At 31.9% G+C, this 20,905-nt stretch overlaps 1 protein-coding gene across 1 annotated transcript in view; it reads left to right on the top strand.

Annotated features, from left to right (window-relative positions):
* PCDH10 (protocadherin 10) overlaps positions 1-17,993 on the top strand; it is a 37,810-nt gene extending 19,817 nt beyond the window's left edge. The window contains exon 5 of the mRNA XM_054561858.1: positions 17,662-17,993. Coding sequence (XP_054417833.1) covers positions 17,662-17,681 — 20 coding nt within the window. The 3' untranslated portion in view covers positions 17,682-17,993. The remainder of the gene's footprint in view (positions 1-17,661) is intronic.
* Positions 17,994-20,905: the final 2,912 nt, after the last annotated feature.

Genomic DNA, 20,905 nt, shown 5'->3' with positions numbered 1-20,905 from the left:
AAAATAATTGAACCCCAAAATATAATTACATACAAACAGACAAGGATAAAAACAAATCGTAAGCTAGAAATTTTGCAAATAAAAATCAGAGTTTTATTTTTGATTCTATAATAGCTACATTACATTTGACATACTATCACATTATATTTATACATTATGCCTAGGCTTTCACCTAGAGATACATTTTCTTAGCTGTAAGAATTGAAAAGATTATATGTGAACTTCATTTCAATAAAATTTCAAAACTTTGTACAATAGAATTATCTAAATGATCAATGACAGCTTTTGAGTCACCAAGTTCAACATGTGATTATAAATGTTTTCTGTGTTTTGTTTTTATGATTCCATTGTATGGATGCATTTGCACATATGTGCATCTTATATAAAAGCATTATATTTTTAATGTAATTTTAATTATATCTATTCATTACCAGAGAAAGGACAGTGATTATGTTTAACACAAGTGTAAGTTTATTTAACTAATAGCTGCTTCATTATCAGAGTTATTGTTACCATGACAACATGGTGCTTGCTGAAAAACAGAGAAGTGACACAGTCAATTTTAGTCTGTTCCCTTAATTTTTTAAGTACTGGTTATACTTTCTGAGGAACAGGTCACACGGTATAGGTAGCAAAATTAACCGTGACACTTTAAAGGAGATAAATGCTTGGTTCTAATGTTTATGAATTATGAGGAAGACATTATTTTTACTGCTTATAAAAACATTGTAATCACTAGAGCTGTTCTCCCATTTTAATGTTGGCATTATCCAGAATTCTACACTAAGTCCTCCCAACATTACACATAATATAGTTGGACATTTAAGTGTATATTTTGCACTACTAAGAAATTTGACTTCAGTTTGTTATCAAGTGTTCCAAAGCTAAAGGATATACCAATAACGATAATGCAGCTGAAAATTAGATAACTACTAGATTATTCTAAGGAAAGCATATTTGCAAATATTTTGTCAAAATTGTTAAGATCATGTCTTAAAAAGAATAAAAAAAGACCTAATCATAGAAATAATATATAAATAAAATCAGTATCAAACATATATTTCCTGGGTTAAAGTTTGAATTACCTCAACTAAAGAAATAGCCAGGGTAGAGGGGTTCTCATATCTAACTAAATATGTCATTGCAAAGCACACGGTGGAAAGAAACTGCTGAGCTAACTACGGCAACAGGAGACTAAGCGTATTACCGGGCTGTTTGGCGGACGTGCGCTTGATGGCGTATGTGAGATGACGGAGGTAGGAATAAAGACGAGAGTTAACGTTTTGAGAGTTGGGATCATTTTAATCTTAGAAAATATGTAGAAAATCTGGACTCTGACCTTTAAAATTAGTATAAAATTCTTGTCCCATTTTTCACCGTTAATAAACCTGATGCCCTAACTAATCCCCTTGCTAGTCACAAATAGTGTGTGTGGTTTTGTTGTGTTTTTTTTTTGCCACAGAATTACTTATCAGACGATTATGCTGAGGTCATGGAATCTAGGTGTGTTTTGGTAGATATATCTTGATTCTTGACTTATCTCCATCTTTTTGATAAGAACAATGTCAACAGAAAACAATATTAGGTAGAATAGTTAGATCTACCAAAATTATATTTTTAAACATTTTTAAAATAATGGAAAATTTTAAATATATACAAATATAGAGAAAATAGCATACTAAACTTTCCATTTTTCTCCAGTTTAAATAATGTCAATTCTTGGCCAAAATTGTTTTATACAAATACTAAATCAGCTGTCTCCTCACTGAGATTATAAAGTAAATCCAGAGGTCCTACTATTTAATCCATTAATGTATCAGCATATGCTTATTAAAGATAAAGTTAAAGTTTGTTTTTTATCATAATCACAAAATCAATACTCCTAAGTTTTCCTATTGTTGTTAGTTATTATGCATATTACCATAATTTTCTTTTAAATATTATTTATGTTTACAGTTAATTTGTTGACTCATGATAAAAATAAATTTCATAAATAGCAACTTTCATTTTTAAACTTTTTATTCACCTATAGTGTGTATGTAGAAAAGTGCAAAAGTCACAGAAGCATAACTCAAGAAATTTTCACAAAATGAGGACGCCTGCATAATCAGTGACAGAGATATTAACAAGGCACTGTGTTCAGTAGCCAAAACATTACTAGCATCTCACTAAGTCCAGAATTCTGCGCCCTTCCTGTTACTCTCACCTAAAGAATTACCACTATCCTGGCCTCAAATCAAAAACAGTTTTCCTGAGTTTTAAAATTTACATAATTTGAGCAAATGAAATAGTGAGTATATTTGAGTTTCACTAAAATTTATTAGGCTGTTATTCTCTCTGGTAATATGAGCAATCAGATATACCAGATATAAACTAAAAAGACAATTTATTTTGGATGTGTTTTCTGTTGATATGATTTTTCTTACTATCTTTGGGAGTTTTCTTGTATAGTCTTTCAGAATTGTTTGATAATTGTGTTTATGTTAATGTTTGAAACATAATCTGATAATTAGTGGGATTTTATAGAAACAAATATGTTAACTTGAACACCAGAGTACAAGAGAAATTCCTATTTTTTGAGCCCAGATTAGATGATTATGTAAATTGGAGGCTATGATGCTTAAAAGAGACACTGACTAAAGTAAAGACATTATCATTTTTAAAAAAATAGCTTATCTGAAGAGAGTTGAAGATAGTTTAAATGGATTGAGGGAATGTAATTGAAAATAAAAGGGGAAAGGGAAATAAATGTTAAGGGTTTAAACAAATACTACACAGATAAATAGTGATCAGTTAATCTTTCTTTACTGAGGTGGGGTGCAGAAAGAGAGAGAATATGAATGAATCAATTTTGCATCCTGAGAGATTTAAATTACACATTATAGAAAATATGTTGCCCCCGGCAGTGATGTTTGCTCCTGAGAAACAGGGAAACACTTCACTTGGAAGTGTAGCTTTACAAACTACAGACGTGAGCACATGCCCTGGATGTGGGGCAGCAGTGCTTCCTAGCCCTGGGGTGTATTTCCCACAGAATGTTCTTCCCTAAACTGGGGCTGATGAAGGAATGAAGACGATGCTTAGTTTACCAGAGGATGAAGGAAAGCCCATTGAGAAAGCCTTGCTTTTTTTAATTTTAATTTTATTTTTTTACAGTTTGCATTCAACACTTTTTTGTATTAGTTTCAGGCGTACAAATAGCGGCTAGACATTTATATCGGTTATCAAGTGCTCCCTTCAATAACTCAAGTGCCCACCTGGCACCGTACTTAGTTATTACAGTACTGTTAACTAAATATAGTCACTGCACTGCACTTCACATTCCGCAAGCCTATTTTGTAGCTAACAGTTAGTACTTTCTTAATCCCATCACAGAGAAAACCTTGGTTTTTATATATTTCTTTCCCTTCCAGTTTTTACGTGAATGAGTTCTTATTTTTCATACATTGCAATTTTGGAAAGAAAATAAAAAAGGTTTCTTAAACCCTTACTGCCCCCCCCTCCGCCACACACACATTGAATTGCAGTGGATGATAAAATGATCAGGAAGAAAAATTAAGAAACTGCAATTTTAGAAGACAACTGGGGGAAATGTGTAGAATGCAAAAGCTGAGTATGAAACTGTCTATTATTTATATAAATAACAGATTTGTTCCTATTAAAAGTATGGACTATAACTTGGAGGTTTAAGACTTCATATATATGATAATATTTATTAAAAGAATATGGGTGATTATAGATTTTAAAAGTTTAATTTTGTTTGTCAAATATTGAAACCTCCTTCTACTGAGTTGGCTTATTTCTCCTATGATAAGAATTTTCTTCTTCATTATTATATTCTGCAGAATTTTAAGAAAAATTTTTGTTTTTTCTCCGATACCATAAAATAGTTCACAATTAAGTAAAAATTAAATAGCTCTTATTAATGATTTGAGGTCAATTTACCTACTCTCCTTAAACCTGATATTAAGACATGCTTTCTTAATCATTTTAAAAGATATAAGAAATAGGCTATACATGAAGTTTTGGTTGAAATTTTGGAGAGTAAATTAAAACATAGTATCAGCATGGTAATGTGGAAGTGTGAGTTAGTCACACAGCTAAAAATATAATAAAAGGGAAAATAATCATTAGCTAAATATTAATGCTAAATTTAATAATAGTATTATACTATTGAGTGCTCAGTTTATAGGCATGAGATGAAATAAAACATAAGGCACAAATTTCATAAATATACCACCAGTGTTACAAAGTGATAGTTATTCTCATCAATCAAGGATCATGAAATAAGTCTTATGAACTCAAGCTATAATAAAAAAATTTAGAATTAAGTATATTAATGGTTTATGATTATATAAATATACTTAATTTTATATAGGCAAAGGAATTGTTTGGTATTAGAAAACAAAGAAATGCCTTTTGTGGATAGGATGGAGTGAATTCAAACTTTTTGGTACTTCGATTAAACTAAGGATTTGAAAAATCTATATTTTCAAATTATGTTTAATTTATATCATGGAATGGTGTGGGGATAATTACTTCTCAAATTATAACAGCAAAATATTCTTTTTTTTTAGAATTTCCAGTTCCTGATTTGCAATTAGAAATGAGGTAGTATATTTTAATTCTATAAAAACCTATTATTATCAAGCACCACTTATACTGTTAATCTAGAATTACATTTTTAAAAATGTTTAACTACAAATATTTTTTTTAACTAACTCAAAAATATTGCCTCATTGAAATTACTCAGAAAGTTTATTTTTTTTAAATGCAGACTTACATTAGAATATTTTTAAGGGACTACCTAACAGTGAAAAATTTAATTTTTATCTCTCGCACTTAAACTTGAGCTTGAGTTCTGGAACATAATCCCTGAGAATTTAAATTGCTTGCCTTGTAGGGATACTTCATAGAAATTATCTTTCCATAATACCTATAAAATGCATGCTAATGTGACTAATGTGAAGGAACATTAAATAATAAAATAAAATAAAATAAAAACATTAACATAAAACATTTAAGGTAGTTTACAAAGGGCATATGATACTGCTTTTATGTTAATTTTAAATTTATGTCCTTTTTTAGTCTTTAAAGTTTTACACATTTCAGTAACTTTCTTCTTTTGGAGGGATATCATGTCAATAGACCCCATTATTTGTAGACAATATTTATTGCAAAGCAGCGACATGGCAATTCAGAACTGTAAAAAAATTTTAACCAGCTGCTTTCGGCAGGTCCTCCCAAGCTTCTGACGAAAACAGTGTGATCCCCGTTCAAGAACGCTTACTGTGAAGCAAGCGCAGTGGTCTTCTTCAGTGTTGTTTGCCCTAGAACTTGGTTATGTAAATGGTCTCAAGGTGAACTGCGTAGGAAAACGATTATGGCTCATGAGCTCATCACAGACTGATGTGAAAATAAGATCAATATCTTAATTTACAGTACAAATGTAATAACTGAATCAAGTGCAATACTCCTGAGAGATAACCACAAGAAAATGAGAAATGCTGTAAGAACGCTGGCTGAGCATATAAAGGGCATGAGAGCAACTTCATTATTAGTGATCACGTGTGGCCTCACGCATCCTCATGTAACATAGGGATATTGTAAAATACTCAGATCAGGTCACCTCATTGTCACCTGCTCTGGGCCATCAGAGAAGCATGCAAAAGCATTTTTAATTCTTGATGCCTCCTGCCACATACCTCACACAAATCACCAGCCCTTCTTTAAGGTTATTTTGGAAAAATATAAATAAACCCACCTCAGACATATTACAGAACTAGTGACAAGTTTTCAACTCTCTTTATGGTATGCACGAGGCATAACCTTCCTAGGTAGTTGGACTGTGGTGTCCTTAGTAAAAACCTGAAAAATACTCACTATTGTCAGGGTAGGTTTTCCTAAGCACCACTAGTTTTATTTATTTTGCCTTTATGATATCTTGGAACTTGTAATTTCAGAAGAGATTACCGTGTCCTTCCTTTTGAACTTGTAACCTCTGACAGCATTATAGGAGTGGCTTTTGTTACTGTCCATGTGTCAGACAAAGATGTGGTGTAGTTAAGACCTCTAGTAATGGGGACAGCCTGCCAGGGTTCAAATACTGATCCAGGCAGTTACGTACACCTTTGGTAATTTCTCTGACCCTCCTGTAACTCATTTTCCTCATCTGTGACATACATCCTCAAAAGCTCATTGTGGAGGTTAAATTATTTAACGTATCTAAATCCGTGACCGTCTGTCCCAAAGGAAGTACTCAGTAAGTGTTCAAGGCAACCATATATTCAGTTAAAATTAGAACAATGACATCAGCCTGATAGGGAGAAAATTAAAATTCTAGGCTTAAATAGAACTAATCATGCTCTCTTTTACTCCCAGAAAAAAAAAATCAGACTCCAAATGTTCTTTTCACAATATATCGCTATTTTACATCTGATGTATATCTTCTTTCACATAATGCATATATTTTAAAAGTACAGATCCCTACTTCCCTTTTCAATCTGTGAAACCAATGGAATGGTTAGAATACAACCATTGGTATAATGCCAAGAGAGACTGCGTTATTTGTTGTATGATGATATTAGTCACAAAGCATACTATTAACTTTTTAAATGTTATATTCTCATCATTTTAATTCTGTATTTACAATGAGTGAAGAGACTTGATTCTGTACAATCAGCAGAAAAAGTAATCATGCCAAAAATACTTTTTTTAAACAACAGGTTTTTATTTCAATATAGGAAGCAGCATATTGTTTGATGATTAAAGAGAAAAAAAAACCTATATTCCTTCAGACCAAACCTTTAAAAAGTGATACAATTTGAGTTAACCTATATTTTGACAATTGTGCTAGCCTGATATCCATTTAACTTAATCTATAGTTTCACAATTGTACTAGGGGATATTGTTATCCCAAAGAATAACAGGGGATATTGTTAGTCCAAAGAATTCTATCTCCAAGTGAGAGACACAGACGCCCTAAAATCATCACACAAAGCAAATGCAAACACTCCGTGAATGGAGAAAATTAGGTCATTCTTTAAGATATACCAAGTTACCTGTTTGCCATAAATCCGTATTTGAACACACAGATGCTCAGAGATTTTCTTGCCTCCTCTTTACTCGATTAAATCTTATTATCTGATAAATTTGATTTTTTCAGTCAGCCTTATATTTTTATTTTTGTTCCTTTGTTTTTCAAAGGCAAGTAAAACTAGCAAATGATACCATAAGCCCATTTAAGAAATGCTTATAAAACTGCCCAAACTTTACTTCCTGCTAATGTTTATTCATTAGGCTCGCTGTGCAATTCTGATGATTTTTTGATTCCGTGTATTTTCTATGCTCTGCCTTCTATATTAGTTTTGCATATGTATCACTATTTTGCCTGCAAAAAAGAGATTCAACAACTAAGTCCCAGGGCCCAAATGCATTTAAGCAGTATATATTTTTATTTCTATTGATGTTTATGTATCTTGTGGAAAAAAAGCTTCACATGTTTATAAAATGGTGAAATTTCTTGTTATTAATAGTCTTGTTTCCCTACTGTGAAAATAATGAAAGTTTAAGAGATTTTTTTTTTATTTAACATATATGTGAATGAAATTACAATGTATTTTTTTTTTTAGCTTTTTAAAAAGGTACTTTTACTGAGTGCCTACTATGGCCCAGACATATTCTTTATAGTTTCCCATTTAATATTCGCAACTTTTCCTGGCAGTTAATGGTAACCTCATTTTATAGATGAGAAATCTAAGCTTAGAAAATTTAGAATACGTAGCTAGTAAGTGGTAGGACTGAGATATAAACCTACCTCCTGTTCTATTGCAACATAGCTAATAAAATGGTCACTCTATTATTTTATATCCTGCTATCTTAAATTAACATGTGACAGAATTATAGTTTTATTTTACTTTTTATAATTATTAAATTTATTGGGATGACATTGGTTAATGATTAAATAAGTTTTAAGTGCACCTTTCTATGACACATGATCTGCATATTGATTTGTGTGCCCACCACCAAAGTCATCTTCCATGACCATAGGCCAACTGTGTGAAGCTTTTTCTCTCTTCTCAAAATGTGCTGGTTTTCAATGATTCTGTGCCGTTCACTTACCTCATTCAGTGAACAAGATCCTTCCCTTTGTTAGGATACAGTATCTTTGGCTGCCTTTGGGAGAGGCCCTGTAGAGGGCGATCAGTATAGGATTTGTAGGAATGAACTCTGGAGCCAGTGCTGGAGCGCTGGGGCAAGGCCTTAGCTGAGGGAGGCCCAGGGCGCCCAGCAGAACAGAACGCTATGAACGAAAGTGCAGGAATATGCAAGTGAACACGGAGAAGTGCATATTCTGGGTTGCCAAATCTATAAAAGAAGTCCAAGGAAACAGTGGAACTTAAGGTTTGAAAGTTATGTTTTGGGCAGGTCGAGACCTATTTTGAATAATACCAATAGTAGTAGTAGTTAACAATTATTAAACATTTTTTATGGGCCGGGCAGTATTTTAAGAACTTTTCAGATACTAACCCACTTAAACCTTACAGTAACCAAATGAAATAGGTGTTCTTACTTTCTGCATTTCACAGATTATACAATTAAGTAAAGAAGATGTCCAGTAACTTGCTCATCATCTGATGGTAGGTGATGGGGAGAGCCAGGCTTTTTAGGCGCGGCCAGCCTATTCTAGACTAAGTGTTTTTAACCCAATTCACTGCTTGCATCTCAGGCTTAAGGAATTGGACACTATTCAGAAGGAAGTCAGTAAGGATTACTTGTGTGGGGTTGTATTTTTGTTTTTGTTTTACCAGAAGAGTGTTACTGCAGTTGTTAAGCTTTGTGGCCATAAAGGCCTGGTGGAGAATGAAAGTGAAAGGATTACTAGTAGAGAAATTTTTGAAAAAAAATTTTTATAATATTAGAATTCTAAAAGTAGCAATAAGAAGCAGAGAAAGCAGTTTTCAAGAATGGCTCTCAGATCTCTGGTGATCCAGTCTTGACATCTCAGATCTCAGGACTCGATGATTGTGAGAAGATTGCATCCTCAATACCTCTACAGCGGCTGCTACTACTAACAGAGTTCATGTGGCAGAGGGACTTCAATTTTGAAAGAAAAAAGTGTGTTTTCTCCCTCAAGTGAAGAATTATGCAAGTGAAAAGATGACATGAGAAAAGATAACTGAAAATACTAGTAGATGGAGATAGGTAGATAGATAGATAGATAGCAGGAGTTATTTATTTTGGAATATGAAAGACTTGGTCACATGTACCTGACCCTTAAGCATTTAAATTATGCTCTTTTAAATGCCATAATTAAAATTGTCCCTGGGTCTTCACCATTTCTTTGAGTTGCAGACCAGATGTTTCTAGGGTGAGATTTACTTGTGAGCATCTCTCTATGAAGGAGCTAACATTATAGCAATATTTTATTTTTTAAAAAAGATTCAGTTTCACAGTGATAAAATGAATTCGATATTAGTCTCTGATCATCATGTCTTATTTTTTCATATTAAAACTGTATGGAAAATATTCTATGCTTTTCTAAAGTTTCTTAACTTTTATTGCTGCTGACACTGCCCGAGGCTTGAGGCTTTGGGACAGAATCACTTCCCTGAGCAGCTCATTTCACCACTTCTGTTCTTCCACAATTATCCGTAGAATTGAGTTACCTGCTGCAAACACCCCGGCAGTCATTTCAACCGCAAAATGTTTTGTTACATTTGGAAGACTTAGGGTGATGCAATGCAAAGTTATGTAAAGTATAAACCCCACTCTACAGGGAGACAGGCACGTGTTTGCTTTTGCGTCCCCCTGACCCAGCCCTTTCTGCCTCGCTCACCAGAGTGAAGACCCCACGCCTTCTTTTTGTATCGGGCTTTTTTTTTTTTTTTTGGTCAAATAATTAGAGCATTTATTTATCCTTACAGATATTTGACTTCCGTATTCACTTTAAAATTTTTGAGAGGCATTCCGTTGCAGCCACAACAGTGTTCACATTTTTACTAGCTTTAAAGGTTTTTTTTTAATTTAAAATATGCCTACATCTTTTGCTTTATGTCGTTCAGTGATTGTCAGCTTCTTGACACACCACTCTTCCAGGCCCTGGTACTTTGACACATTTGAAGTCTCCCTCTAGCATGCTGTCTCCTTTAAGAGAGCACTCACGCCTCACCCCATCTGCTTGGCCATCTCCTACTCCACAGTCAAGATTTCTGGGGTCCTTTTACCTTTAATGAGACTCCTTCCTAGACAAGACGGATATATTTATTCTTCTGGTAACTTCTCATAGATTTTTATACATGACTGCTGTTTCAAAATATCTTGTAAAACAATCGTTTGTCCATTGGATTGTTTAATCTTTTAGAGCAGAATCCATGTACATTCATTTTAGAGTCTCGAACCCCAGAACTTTGTCTGGAACAAAGTAAACATCTGTAAATACTTATAAGCTACATCAGTAAATCAGTAAATGAAACCTCCAGAAACCAAGGAAGAAACTGCATTTTTTTCCTCTTTGGTAATCTAGGCATCTTCCTGACTTATATAAATTAATATCCTCTGAATGACACAACAAAATAGCCCCTCAAACCTAAACATTTCTACTTCTAACACACTCTCACCTGAGTTCATTATCTTTCAACCTGCCATGATTTTCACGTTCCTTGTGTTCTGGCCACGGCTGTACTAGTCCTTTTATTCTCTTCTTCTGATTGATCACTTTCTTTTTAACAACTCCTTAAACTTCAGGCGTCACAATCATCAGCTGCTAATTTCACTAATCTATTTCTTTTTACATTGTCTGTCACATATAGTTAATAAACATAAGTAAACATAAAGTAAATATATAAGGCAATTTTAAACATGAACATAAAAGAGGGCCCATTGCAGTTACTGATTAGTCAGGAGGTTGTTGATCAGGGTAACTACGGCTAGAGGAGGTTTATCTGAGTTTTCTTTAGGTTTCTGGGGTTTCTAAGTAACAGTTTTTGTGTTGGGTATTTCCATTCACGATTATTCAATGTTATTTTCAATTTTTTCTTAGATATTGTGTGTGTATGTGTTGTGTGTGTGTGTGCGCTCTTGTGGTATCTACTGAGTGTCTCAAAGGCTTTTTAAAAAAATAGCGATACAAAATTTTGATTTTTTTGTTAAGAACTTTATTATGAGATATGTGGGTGGTTTTGTGTTTTGTCATATTTTAACAGTGATGTAGATGTTTTATATATAGAAATACATTGCCAATGTTATTTTACCAGAATTCTCCTACTGAACCCAACAAAATTGATTACTTAAATTTTTAACTTTTTCCTAGATTTATTGTAACATTTTTCATAGTTATTTAATGTATATCCTGACTTATAATTTTACTTACTATGTGGTTAAATATTTACAGTAATTGAGACAAACCCCAATCAAACACAAAGTTTAAAGTTCTAGAATGTAATATAACTATTTAAGGATCTAAATCTTCCATTTAATTAGAACATAACTAAAATGATTTTAAACCGCAACAAGCATGATAAAATCTTATTTCAATAATTTAGCATTTTTGTGATGGTTTTTAGGGCTGAATTTGATTCACTGCCTATCCGTTTTCAAATCTCTAATTATCTGATGAAAGACTAAGTTGAAAAGGTAAGAGGGTTCTAAGATAGAACTAAAATTAAAATGTATATGTAGGGTTAGATTACAGAATAAATAATTTAAATATATTTTTATTATGCAAAGAAGGAACATTTTATCTAATTAGTTATATTTACTTCACAAGGGCAAAGATTTCACTCCAAACAAGGTTAAAATTTTAAAATAATTTAAATAACAAGAATGTATTCATGTATGATAATTAAACAATTAGTCATTGAATATAAATTTATAGTTGAGATAACAATTTTATCTCTTTTTAAATTCCAACATTTTATTTTTAAATATTTTTGGTGGAAATATGTATAAAATTTATGACATGAACTATAGTGTTACAAATTAATTAGAAAATATAGTGCAGCCTTCTTCTAGAAAACTCAGTGTAACATTTGCCTCAGTGATAACTAACACGTCACCTGCGTTGTCGTGAAGCAGTTGCCTTGAGGATAGACATTCCAGTTTTAACAAATACAACACATGACACCTAAATGTTGCATGGGGCATGTGCATACTAGCAAATTAGTCATTGTTTATCTGAAATTCAAACGCAACTGGGCATCCTGTATTTTATCTGGCAACCCTATCACGGTGTTACTGAAGCCACATAGCCTTAGGGCTCCTCGCCTGCCTTGGCATGGCGGTGTTTTTCTCCATGCAGAAGCCCAGTGGTCAGCTTTTACTTCTCAGCCTGTCAGCATATCGACCCCACTCTGACCCTGCACTTCTTGTTTTTAATCTGCTATTTGTTTTGACAGAGAAGTCACTGAATTATGTTAGGGGAAATCAGACCATCAAGTCTATTAAATAAACAGCCATGCTTTTACATACAGCTTCTAAGCTGTGTGTGTTGTGTGTGCCTTTTTTGGAAATAAACCGGTATAAATTGTGTTACAAGGATTTTATTTTTCCACCAAGAAGATTTTTCATTTGTTTTCATGGCTTTATTATTTAAGGTTTGAGTTAAATTATTTTAAAATCTTATCTCTGTTTAAGTAGACTATTTGTAGTTAATAGATACATGGCTATGTATTTTTTAAATGAAGGTCTTATGTATTTATTATGTTTTTCCATCTTTCATTGCTAGAATTCATGCTTGGCTTTCATACAGAAGATGAAGTTGTGCACGTCACTAGTAGTTGGTCTAATATCGTGATACAATGATGTCATTTCTTACAAATAGATCTATACAGGTGCAGCATTTCTATACTTATAGGATAACCAATATTATTCAGGCATCTTCTATGCCATCTGCTTTGAAATTAATGTTAATTTCAACCTTACAGTGAGTAACTAATTTGATCTCCTTACATGTTGTTTTGAAGTGAACTACTTAAAATACAAGTATCTAAATGTCAGTAAATATTATCAGTTTCATAATTCTCAAAGAAAAAAAGGAGCAATTTATTCTTTAAAGGAGCATATCTTGTTAGAATCTTAGATACTAATTTAAATGAAAGTATTCTTTGTCATTATTAAAGCAGTATGTAATTGAGTGAATTGTCTTCAAAAGAAATTTCAAGGGTACTTCTTTGCCAACATAAAGGATACGATTTTCGGATAGTTCTGGAACAAATCAGAAGTTTCACTATTTTAGTGGATTATGACACAGGACTTCAGAAAAATGTTCAATGATATTATAAAGATAGAGAGCAATGTATGTTAAAGTTTCATTTCCTAAATATATGGCAATGTAAGATAAAGCATTTAAAATTAATCCAGTCTCCACACTTGATTTTAAGACACAAATGAGGCAAGGGTGTTTTGTTTATCAAAGAGCGCCTGGTCAGTGGTTTAGGTAGAGTCATGACTTATTTTTTTTCCATGTCAGGAAAAACATTAAGCTTCCAAGGCATAATTTTAATATTTCTAGTAAAGTTTGAAATAGCTTCCTTCAATATAGAAACTTCTATGAAAGTGCTATGTCATAGTATATTTTTTAAAACAAATAATTTAAGAGTTTAATGCTCTCATCCCACCCCCCACCCCCGAGAGTAATGGGGGAAAAATGGGGGCAACTGTAATTGAACAACAGTAACATTATTTCAAAAGAGTTTAATGTTTCTAGTGTTTAAAAAAGATATTTAGGATATTGGCAATTCTTGTGTCTGGATGGAAAAGTTATATGTGATTAGTGTGCGTTTTTGGATATCTTGCTCAAATCATTTCAGATAATGATAATAATCAAAGTGTATTGTCACATTAAAGAAGTTGATACACTATCACTGGCTTTTGTTGTAGAGTTCAAAGTACTCTTAATTCATATAATTGCTGAGACAAAGATTTTTAAACCGAACAAAACCAAGTTACCGTAATTACACCAGCCTGTTAAAAATATGAGTGGTTGTCGACATGGTTACAGTAATTCAGAGTAGACACTTCCTTTGAAAGCAGTTGTAAATGTACTCTTGCCTTTGTGAGAAGGTAGTTTTACATTGTGCGTGCACATACACACAAACATACCCAAATGTGTAGAAATTTACAAGAGCCTGTGGATCCTCTGTTTAGAAAGAACCCTGTGATGATTCAGCTTTACAAAGGGAAGAGAGAGCAGGTGTTTCTGACTTCTCCAAAGGGTAATGGGCTTAAACTCTCGTAGGCCGGATTCACCTTAGATATAAAGCAGTGTCGTGATGTGAGGCTCATTACACATTTGGATGAGCTCCGGAGTAGGTTTCTGAACTCTGCCCCTGAAGTGTTTCCCTGTAGTGGAGAGTCTCAGTCACCTGGGATGTTTAAAGGCTGTTCTAGTTTTCAGTTGCAGAAACAAATTAGATCACTTCACAAGCCTTATTTATTGCTTTGGCTTCTGCGGTTTGTACTGTCATAAAGTATAAAGGGTTTTTTGTTTTTATGCACGTATAAGAATGTGAGTATTGAAATTATTAAATTGTCATGTTAGTATATTCACAAAATTATTCTTACTGGGATATTATGTGTTATTATACATGGTATAAATAAGATATTAGCACTGACATTTTTACAACTGATTTTGCAACATACATGTTTGTAGTCATTCTTCTTAAGTCATTAATTACAAATTTTAAAAGCTCTATAGTTTAATTTTATACTTTACAAATTATCAAAGGCAATAACAGGGTTGCACAATATAAGAAAAATATGCATCATTAAACTTTCATTAAAAGTATGTATATATACTAGATATACATATATATGCTAAATATACACATACATATATATGCTAAATTATAAGAAGGTAGATATTTGAATATAATTTTTCCATCGAGTGATTTTTTTATCTGTGGTTTGGACAGTGAGATAAATGTCTTAAATATAACATTTCTATGACTCACTATGAAGAATAAATGCAGTGAAGGAATAAATAGAGGTAAAAAGGAATACTAATAGTCTCTTTCCTATTACTTTGGATTTGACTGAAAAGAAAATCTTTCATCCATATCAAGTGACCAATTCCCCTCATATGGTGATGAATAGCTAGAGGAAAATGCATTGAAATTTTCCAACTATGCTATGATAATTCTAAAACATATAGAACATAGCAGAAAACAGAGAGATTCGATGTATTTGACCCATTCTCTCAAGCCTGAAATGCTTCAGCAAATGCATAGTCATAATAGTTAACACTGTGGAGTAACTGCCGTTGGCACTGACTCTAAAATGTAATAACATTGATTTAAAAAAATAATATTTGTGTGCTACTTGTCTACTATTAACTCATAATGTCCCAAACAATAATGATTATTCAGTATTCACACATTCACCCCTTAAAGGTCTTGGAACGAGATGTGTGTGACTATGACTTCAGTAATAATATAATATTTCATTTTCCTAGTTTGTCTGACAGTGTTTCACATTTGGCAAATTAGCTTCTGTGATGGAGGAAGTCGTCCCTCCCCATTCTAATTTGTGCTGACCTTCAATCTCTGTCCTTATACATGTCCTATTTAGATTTGCATCACTGAATTAACAGAGAGGTCAGAGGAGGTGTAGTTAATACAAGATGATTATATTATTCAGATAATACTGGAATAGGTGTGCTTTAAATAAAAGCAGATCACAGTAACCCTAAGCAGAGATCAACATATGCCTTTTAAGCTTATGTTTATATTAAAGATATTGAGTATAAAGTGCTGAACTTCTGGATTCTTATAACTATGAATCACTTTCATAACACAACTTCTTTCTGTATTCTAAGTCAAACGAACATATAATATTGATGTTAGTAGCTTGTCTCATAAGTAATTTTTAACCAAATTAGAAATATTTTACAGATTTAAAGATGTGTTAGGTCGACTAATTTCTGAATTTACACTAAGAGGTAGCTTTTCAATATATTCATTTCTTTCAAGATAATATCTTGTGTAATTGTTAATGGTGCTCTCTTTCTCTTACACAATTGTTTGAAGTATAAGTTATTTGGTCACTGTAATTATTTATTCTAATTTATTTTGTAAACCTGAATTTCTATTGTAACAATTCTAGTTTAATGAATAATTTTAAATTCTGATTGGTATAAACAAAATGTATTTGAAGCATTTATACGCAAGTTTATCATAAAGCAGGATATTGAATTCAGGGGCATAGAAAAATAGGATTGGATTCTTTTAAAAGATTCCTTTAAAATAATGTCTATGTGCTAATAGAATAGTCTCTGTAGTATTTGACCAGATAAGTTGTAATAGTTACCATGTGGTCCCATGTTGTTGCTAACTCATTTATTAATTCATTATATTATATGATATAAAACAAAATACATTTGGTTATTCTCAATGCTGGTAACTGTGCAGGGCACGCATCTCTTCATTTGTGCTTTGATTTCTGGAATCGTAGTGGCTGGCCTCTACAATGTTAATCACTGCGTCTCTGCTCAAAGGTGAACTAGTAAAGAAATGGGTGGTGGCCTGCTCAGAAACTGGATTTGAGAGTGAATGTAACTGACAAATCAGGGACAATAAATTAGGAAAAACGTATAAGTAGATGATCTGTTTGAAATGAGTGGAAATACCTTAGGAGAAGAATTGCACTGATCAGCATATTCTTTCGTTTGTCAAAAAAAAAAGATGCCAATTATTCACCAGATTAAAAAAATTCAGTCATGCACTGTAGTTTAGTTCTTAATTTTTAATGAGATATTCCTACAGGTAATTGAACCATCTTGATTTTCAGCTCATCTTTAATATACATCTAATATGTGCCAGTTACTGATCTAAGGGACACAGGTTTCTGTTCTCATTGAGCTCATGGTATAATATCAAAGAGATTGTGGATAAATGAGGAGAAATGGACTTTATCACTATAAATGTACACAATACTTTAAAAGCATAAAATCTGAATGATTGAACCTGAATGTATTTCAACACATTTTATAAGATTGGACCAAATTTGTTATCTTTTCTTTTTCTTCGCCTTTACCCTATGAGAAAAACAATTCATTTCAGTGGATACATTTATGCATTTAAAAAATATGCAGACCATAAAAAGGTTTGGTTTTCATATAATTTGAAAAATGAGATAAAATAAACCTAGAACATGTTAATCATCCTTTACTTCTTTAATTACATAAACATTTCCTGGTACAGTTTTCTCTATTAGATATTGATTTAATATATGTAATTTAGAGTTTATTAAATTATATGTATAACGAGTTGTTCACAGATATTCTAAGGACTTGTTCTAAAAATGTAAGAGCCACACATTTTTTCAATACTCTGATCGTGTATGAATTATGAAGTAGGGATTGGTTTATTGATAATTTTTAAAAGTTAATCTCACATAATTGGTGGTTCACGTATGAAGTACACATTTCCCACACAAAACCTATTTGTAAAAATATCCAAATTGTCATCTTCAGAAAGCCCGACAACAGAACAACTGTGACCAATAGCAACCAAGGTAAATACTGAAACATTTTGACAGTATGGGGTCTTGTCTGGGCATACGATGCGTTTCCACGTATATTTGTGTCTGTTAGGATAATGCTCAATTCTGCACACCAGAAGTCGAGCTCATTTTCTTATAGTTTTTTTTTTTTCTTTTTCGCAGCACGGAAAAGGATATGCTAGTCAATTCTACAGGACTTCCCTGAAGCAGCATGATTTGCACAAAGTCGACCAACAAAAGCATCAACTTTTCAACTTCATTATCTTGGCCATCCAGTTAGTTGTGTGTAACTGAGTAGTCGATCGCCCCCGCAGTCATCGTGGCCAATTAGAGGACCTCTTTGCTCTCAGCAGGCCTGAGAAATGAGTTGAAATGTGCAGAACTGTAGAAACTTTGGGCAACGGATTTTGCCTCTCCGATCAGTGTGTGCCTGTTTACAGCACTATCTATCTTACTCTCTCCAAATGTCACTGAGCCCTTTCATGTTTATATTCACCACGAGAAGCCAGTCATTAAGGATAAAGGAAATTTGTGCATTACAGATGCAATATCACTGTTTTCAACTTGACTGTTTTATATTATTTTTGTGTGATCAAGTGTTCCCCAAACTATTCCAACTTTACCAGAGAGATTGTGATTATGTTCTTTTCACCTGTGGGTTATAAAAAAATGTATTCTGAAGACCCACAAAATATCAAAGACATTCTGTAGTTTATACACCGTGTTGCAAAGTGTTTACTGTACTATTTCAAAGCTTCTAAATAAATATAAATATATATTATATTATATAATTTTCCTAAAATGTGGTACAACTCAGTTGGTTTTTAAATGGATTCATACAGTCCACATCATACAATAAAGTAAAAGGTAATTCAGGGTCCCAAAGATAAACGTATGAAGGAAAAAATAAGCATTAATAGTTTCCTCCCAGTTTTCATATCTTATTCAACCCTGTTTTCCCTTGTTTAAAAGAAAACGAAGCTCTAAGCTACAAAATTTTGCCAAGAACTTGTACTGAATTTTCAATGCCAAAGATATAGCTGCCGACATTATCAGAGGAGCACTGAACATGTACTATCAAAATACCTAACAATTTACGTTATTTCGATTCTATTTCTATGGCTTTGAATTTAGAATCATTTAAAGCTTTTATAAAGAATCAATACATCCATCTGTATCTGTTGTTAGGGAAAAAAAACAAACACTGGGTATCTGTACATTTTGTGGTGTAAAATATGTAATTGAAGATTACTATTTTAAGAAGTCCTCAATCATATAACTTACACAGAATTTTATTTTACATAGTTTTGTGACTTCTAATAACATGCGTATAAAATCTATTTATAACTCTATATGAATATATAGAGATATATAAATACCTGAACTGATAATGAATACCTATAAGATATTAAGAATCTCTAAATTTAAAACAAATTTAATAAATTTGGAGATAGAAACATGGTACATTATTGTTTCAATATTATCTGATGTGTGAAAATTTTATAGCTTAAATGTAGTCAGTGTTGTTTTAATGAGAAAATTCTTCATGAGTCAGCCTTGAAAAGTGAAGCCTGCCTTTTACTTTATGTCAACAAGATTAATTACTAAATTCAGTAGAGTGCATTTTTTTCTTTACACATATTCCTTTATTTCTACTACTATCTATTGCTTATTGAAACAAAATTAAAAGAGGAAAAAATCTGAGAATGTGAGATAAACTTCTAAACAAACAAACAAAAAAACAGAATTGTCACAACTTCCCATAAAAACAAAAACAAAAACAAAAAACTTCAACATTATATCTAAAGGTTTGCCCAATCCAAATTACAGACCTACTTGGAAATATTTCCCTTACTTTTTACCTGATCTTATTTTACAATGATAGTTTGGGCAATGCTATGTTATTAAAGAATAGACTAAAAATTAACTCATAACAAATGTTTTCCACCTAATTTTATGTCATTTAATGGGGAATATTTTCCTTAGGTTTAACATTAAAATGCATACATATATTCATAGATCTTTGATGTGTATATTTGAGAGATATCTTGGTATCACTTGTTTGACTGTTGTCAAATTAGATATTAATGTCATAATCACAATCAGTTTTTATAACAAAATAATGTGTGTAATGTTCCAGTCTTTTGGGGACCCTTTAAAAATATATCAAATTCATCATCTATGACACAAAAAGCACATATGTTCACTAAGTGCAGCGGTAAAAATTTCTCAAACTTTTGGCATTGCTACATTAATATTTTGAATGATGGACTATTTTAGTAAGAAAATGTTTCTATATAATTTAACTAGAAAAAGTGTGTTTGTTGTAATTGCTTTTTAAACAAGAAAATCATTTTCTTGTTGAATCACCTTGCTTTAATTAAAAACTTTTATTTATCATTTTACAATTATGGGGAAAACCCACATCCATCTGCCTTATTATGTGCATGGGAAACAAGGTTATTCTCACTTTATATATATAATAGCTCTATTAATTCTTTTGACTTAAAATTTTTCTTTAATTAGCCCTTTATATCACTGTATATAATCTTTCTTGAACCAGCTTCTTTTATATATGTGCATTAGTTTTTTAATATAGCATAGTAACCAGTTATGCTAATTTGCATTTTAGATCTTAAATTTTATTATCAATCTACAGAAACAAAAACAACAAAACTTTTACCTAAACTTAATTTGTGGGACAAGTAGAATTATTTAAACATAAGATACTAATTGATTAGGTTATTAATCAACTACTACATCCAGAATAAGTCAGAGGTTACAACAGAATGAGGGATTGGTTTTAGTACATTGGCTAAATTGTTATACATTACTATAAGGGACTATTAAATAGAAAATGCAACCAACCAATAATTTAAGGTTTCCAAATAAACATTTATTAGATTCATATGCAAAGAACTGTAAAACAGGGTTTCTATTTAGTCATCTTAATATCTAATTTTCATAATTTTATATATATCAAAAATAATGTCCAAATTATGACAGTTTTTCATCAGTAAATTATTTCAGAAAAGCATAATTATGATATTTACTTCTTGTTAACATAGTTTTAGAATAGTTAAAAGTCAAAATATTTTCCTGTGGAAACAGTGTCTTAATGTTTCAAAGGTATGTCAAATGACAATTTTTAGAAATATTTCAGCCACATGTAAAATTCTAATTTTTAACTGTGAATATAATTTTGTGGAATCATTTTAAGTTAAATATTTAAATATCACAAAGGAATTACTGTACATATATAATAATGTCTGTTTCAATATGTGAATCATCTTTTGGGGGAAGTATTAAGGGAATATGTATATTTTATTTTATGAAGATATTAAATGCAATGCCTTTATCAAACATTGCAAATTAAGTAATATAGAATATTTAAATATCTTAATTA

The sequence above is a fragment of the Pteronotus mesoamericanus genome, unplaced genomic scaffold, assembly GCF_021234165.1.
Source record: "Pteronotus mesoamericanus isolate MK-2021 breed Mesoamerican mustached bat unplaced genomic scaffold, CSHL_Meso_final contig_163, whole genome shotgun sequence".
NCBI classification, from domain to species: Eukaryota; Metazoa; Chordata; class Mammalia; order Chiroptera; family Mormoopidae; genus Pteronotus; species Pteronotus mesoamericanus.
This window is presented reverse-complemented; position numbering and strand designations above follow the sequence as displayed.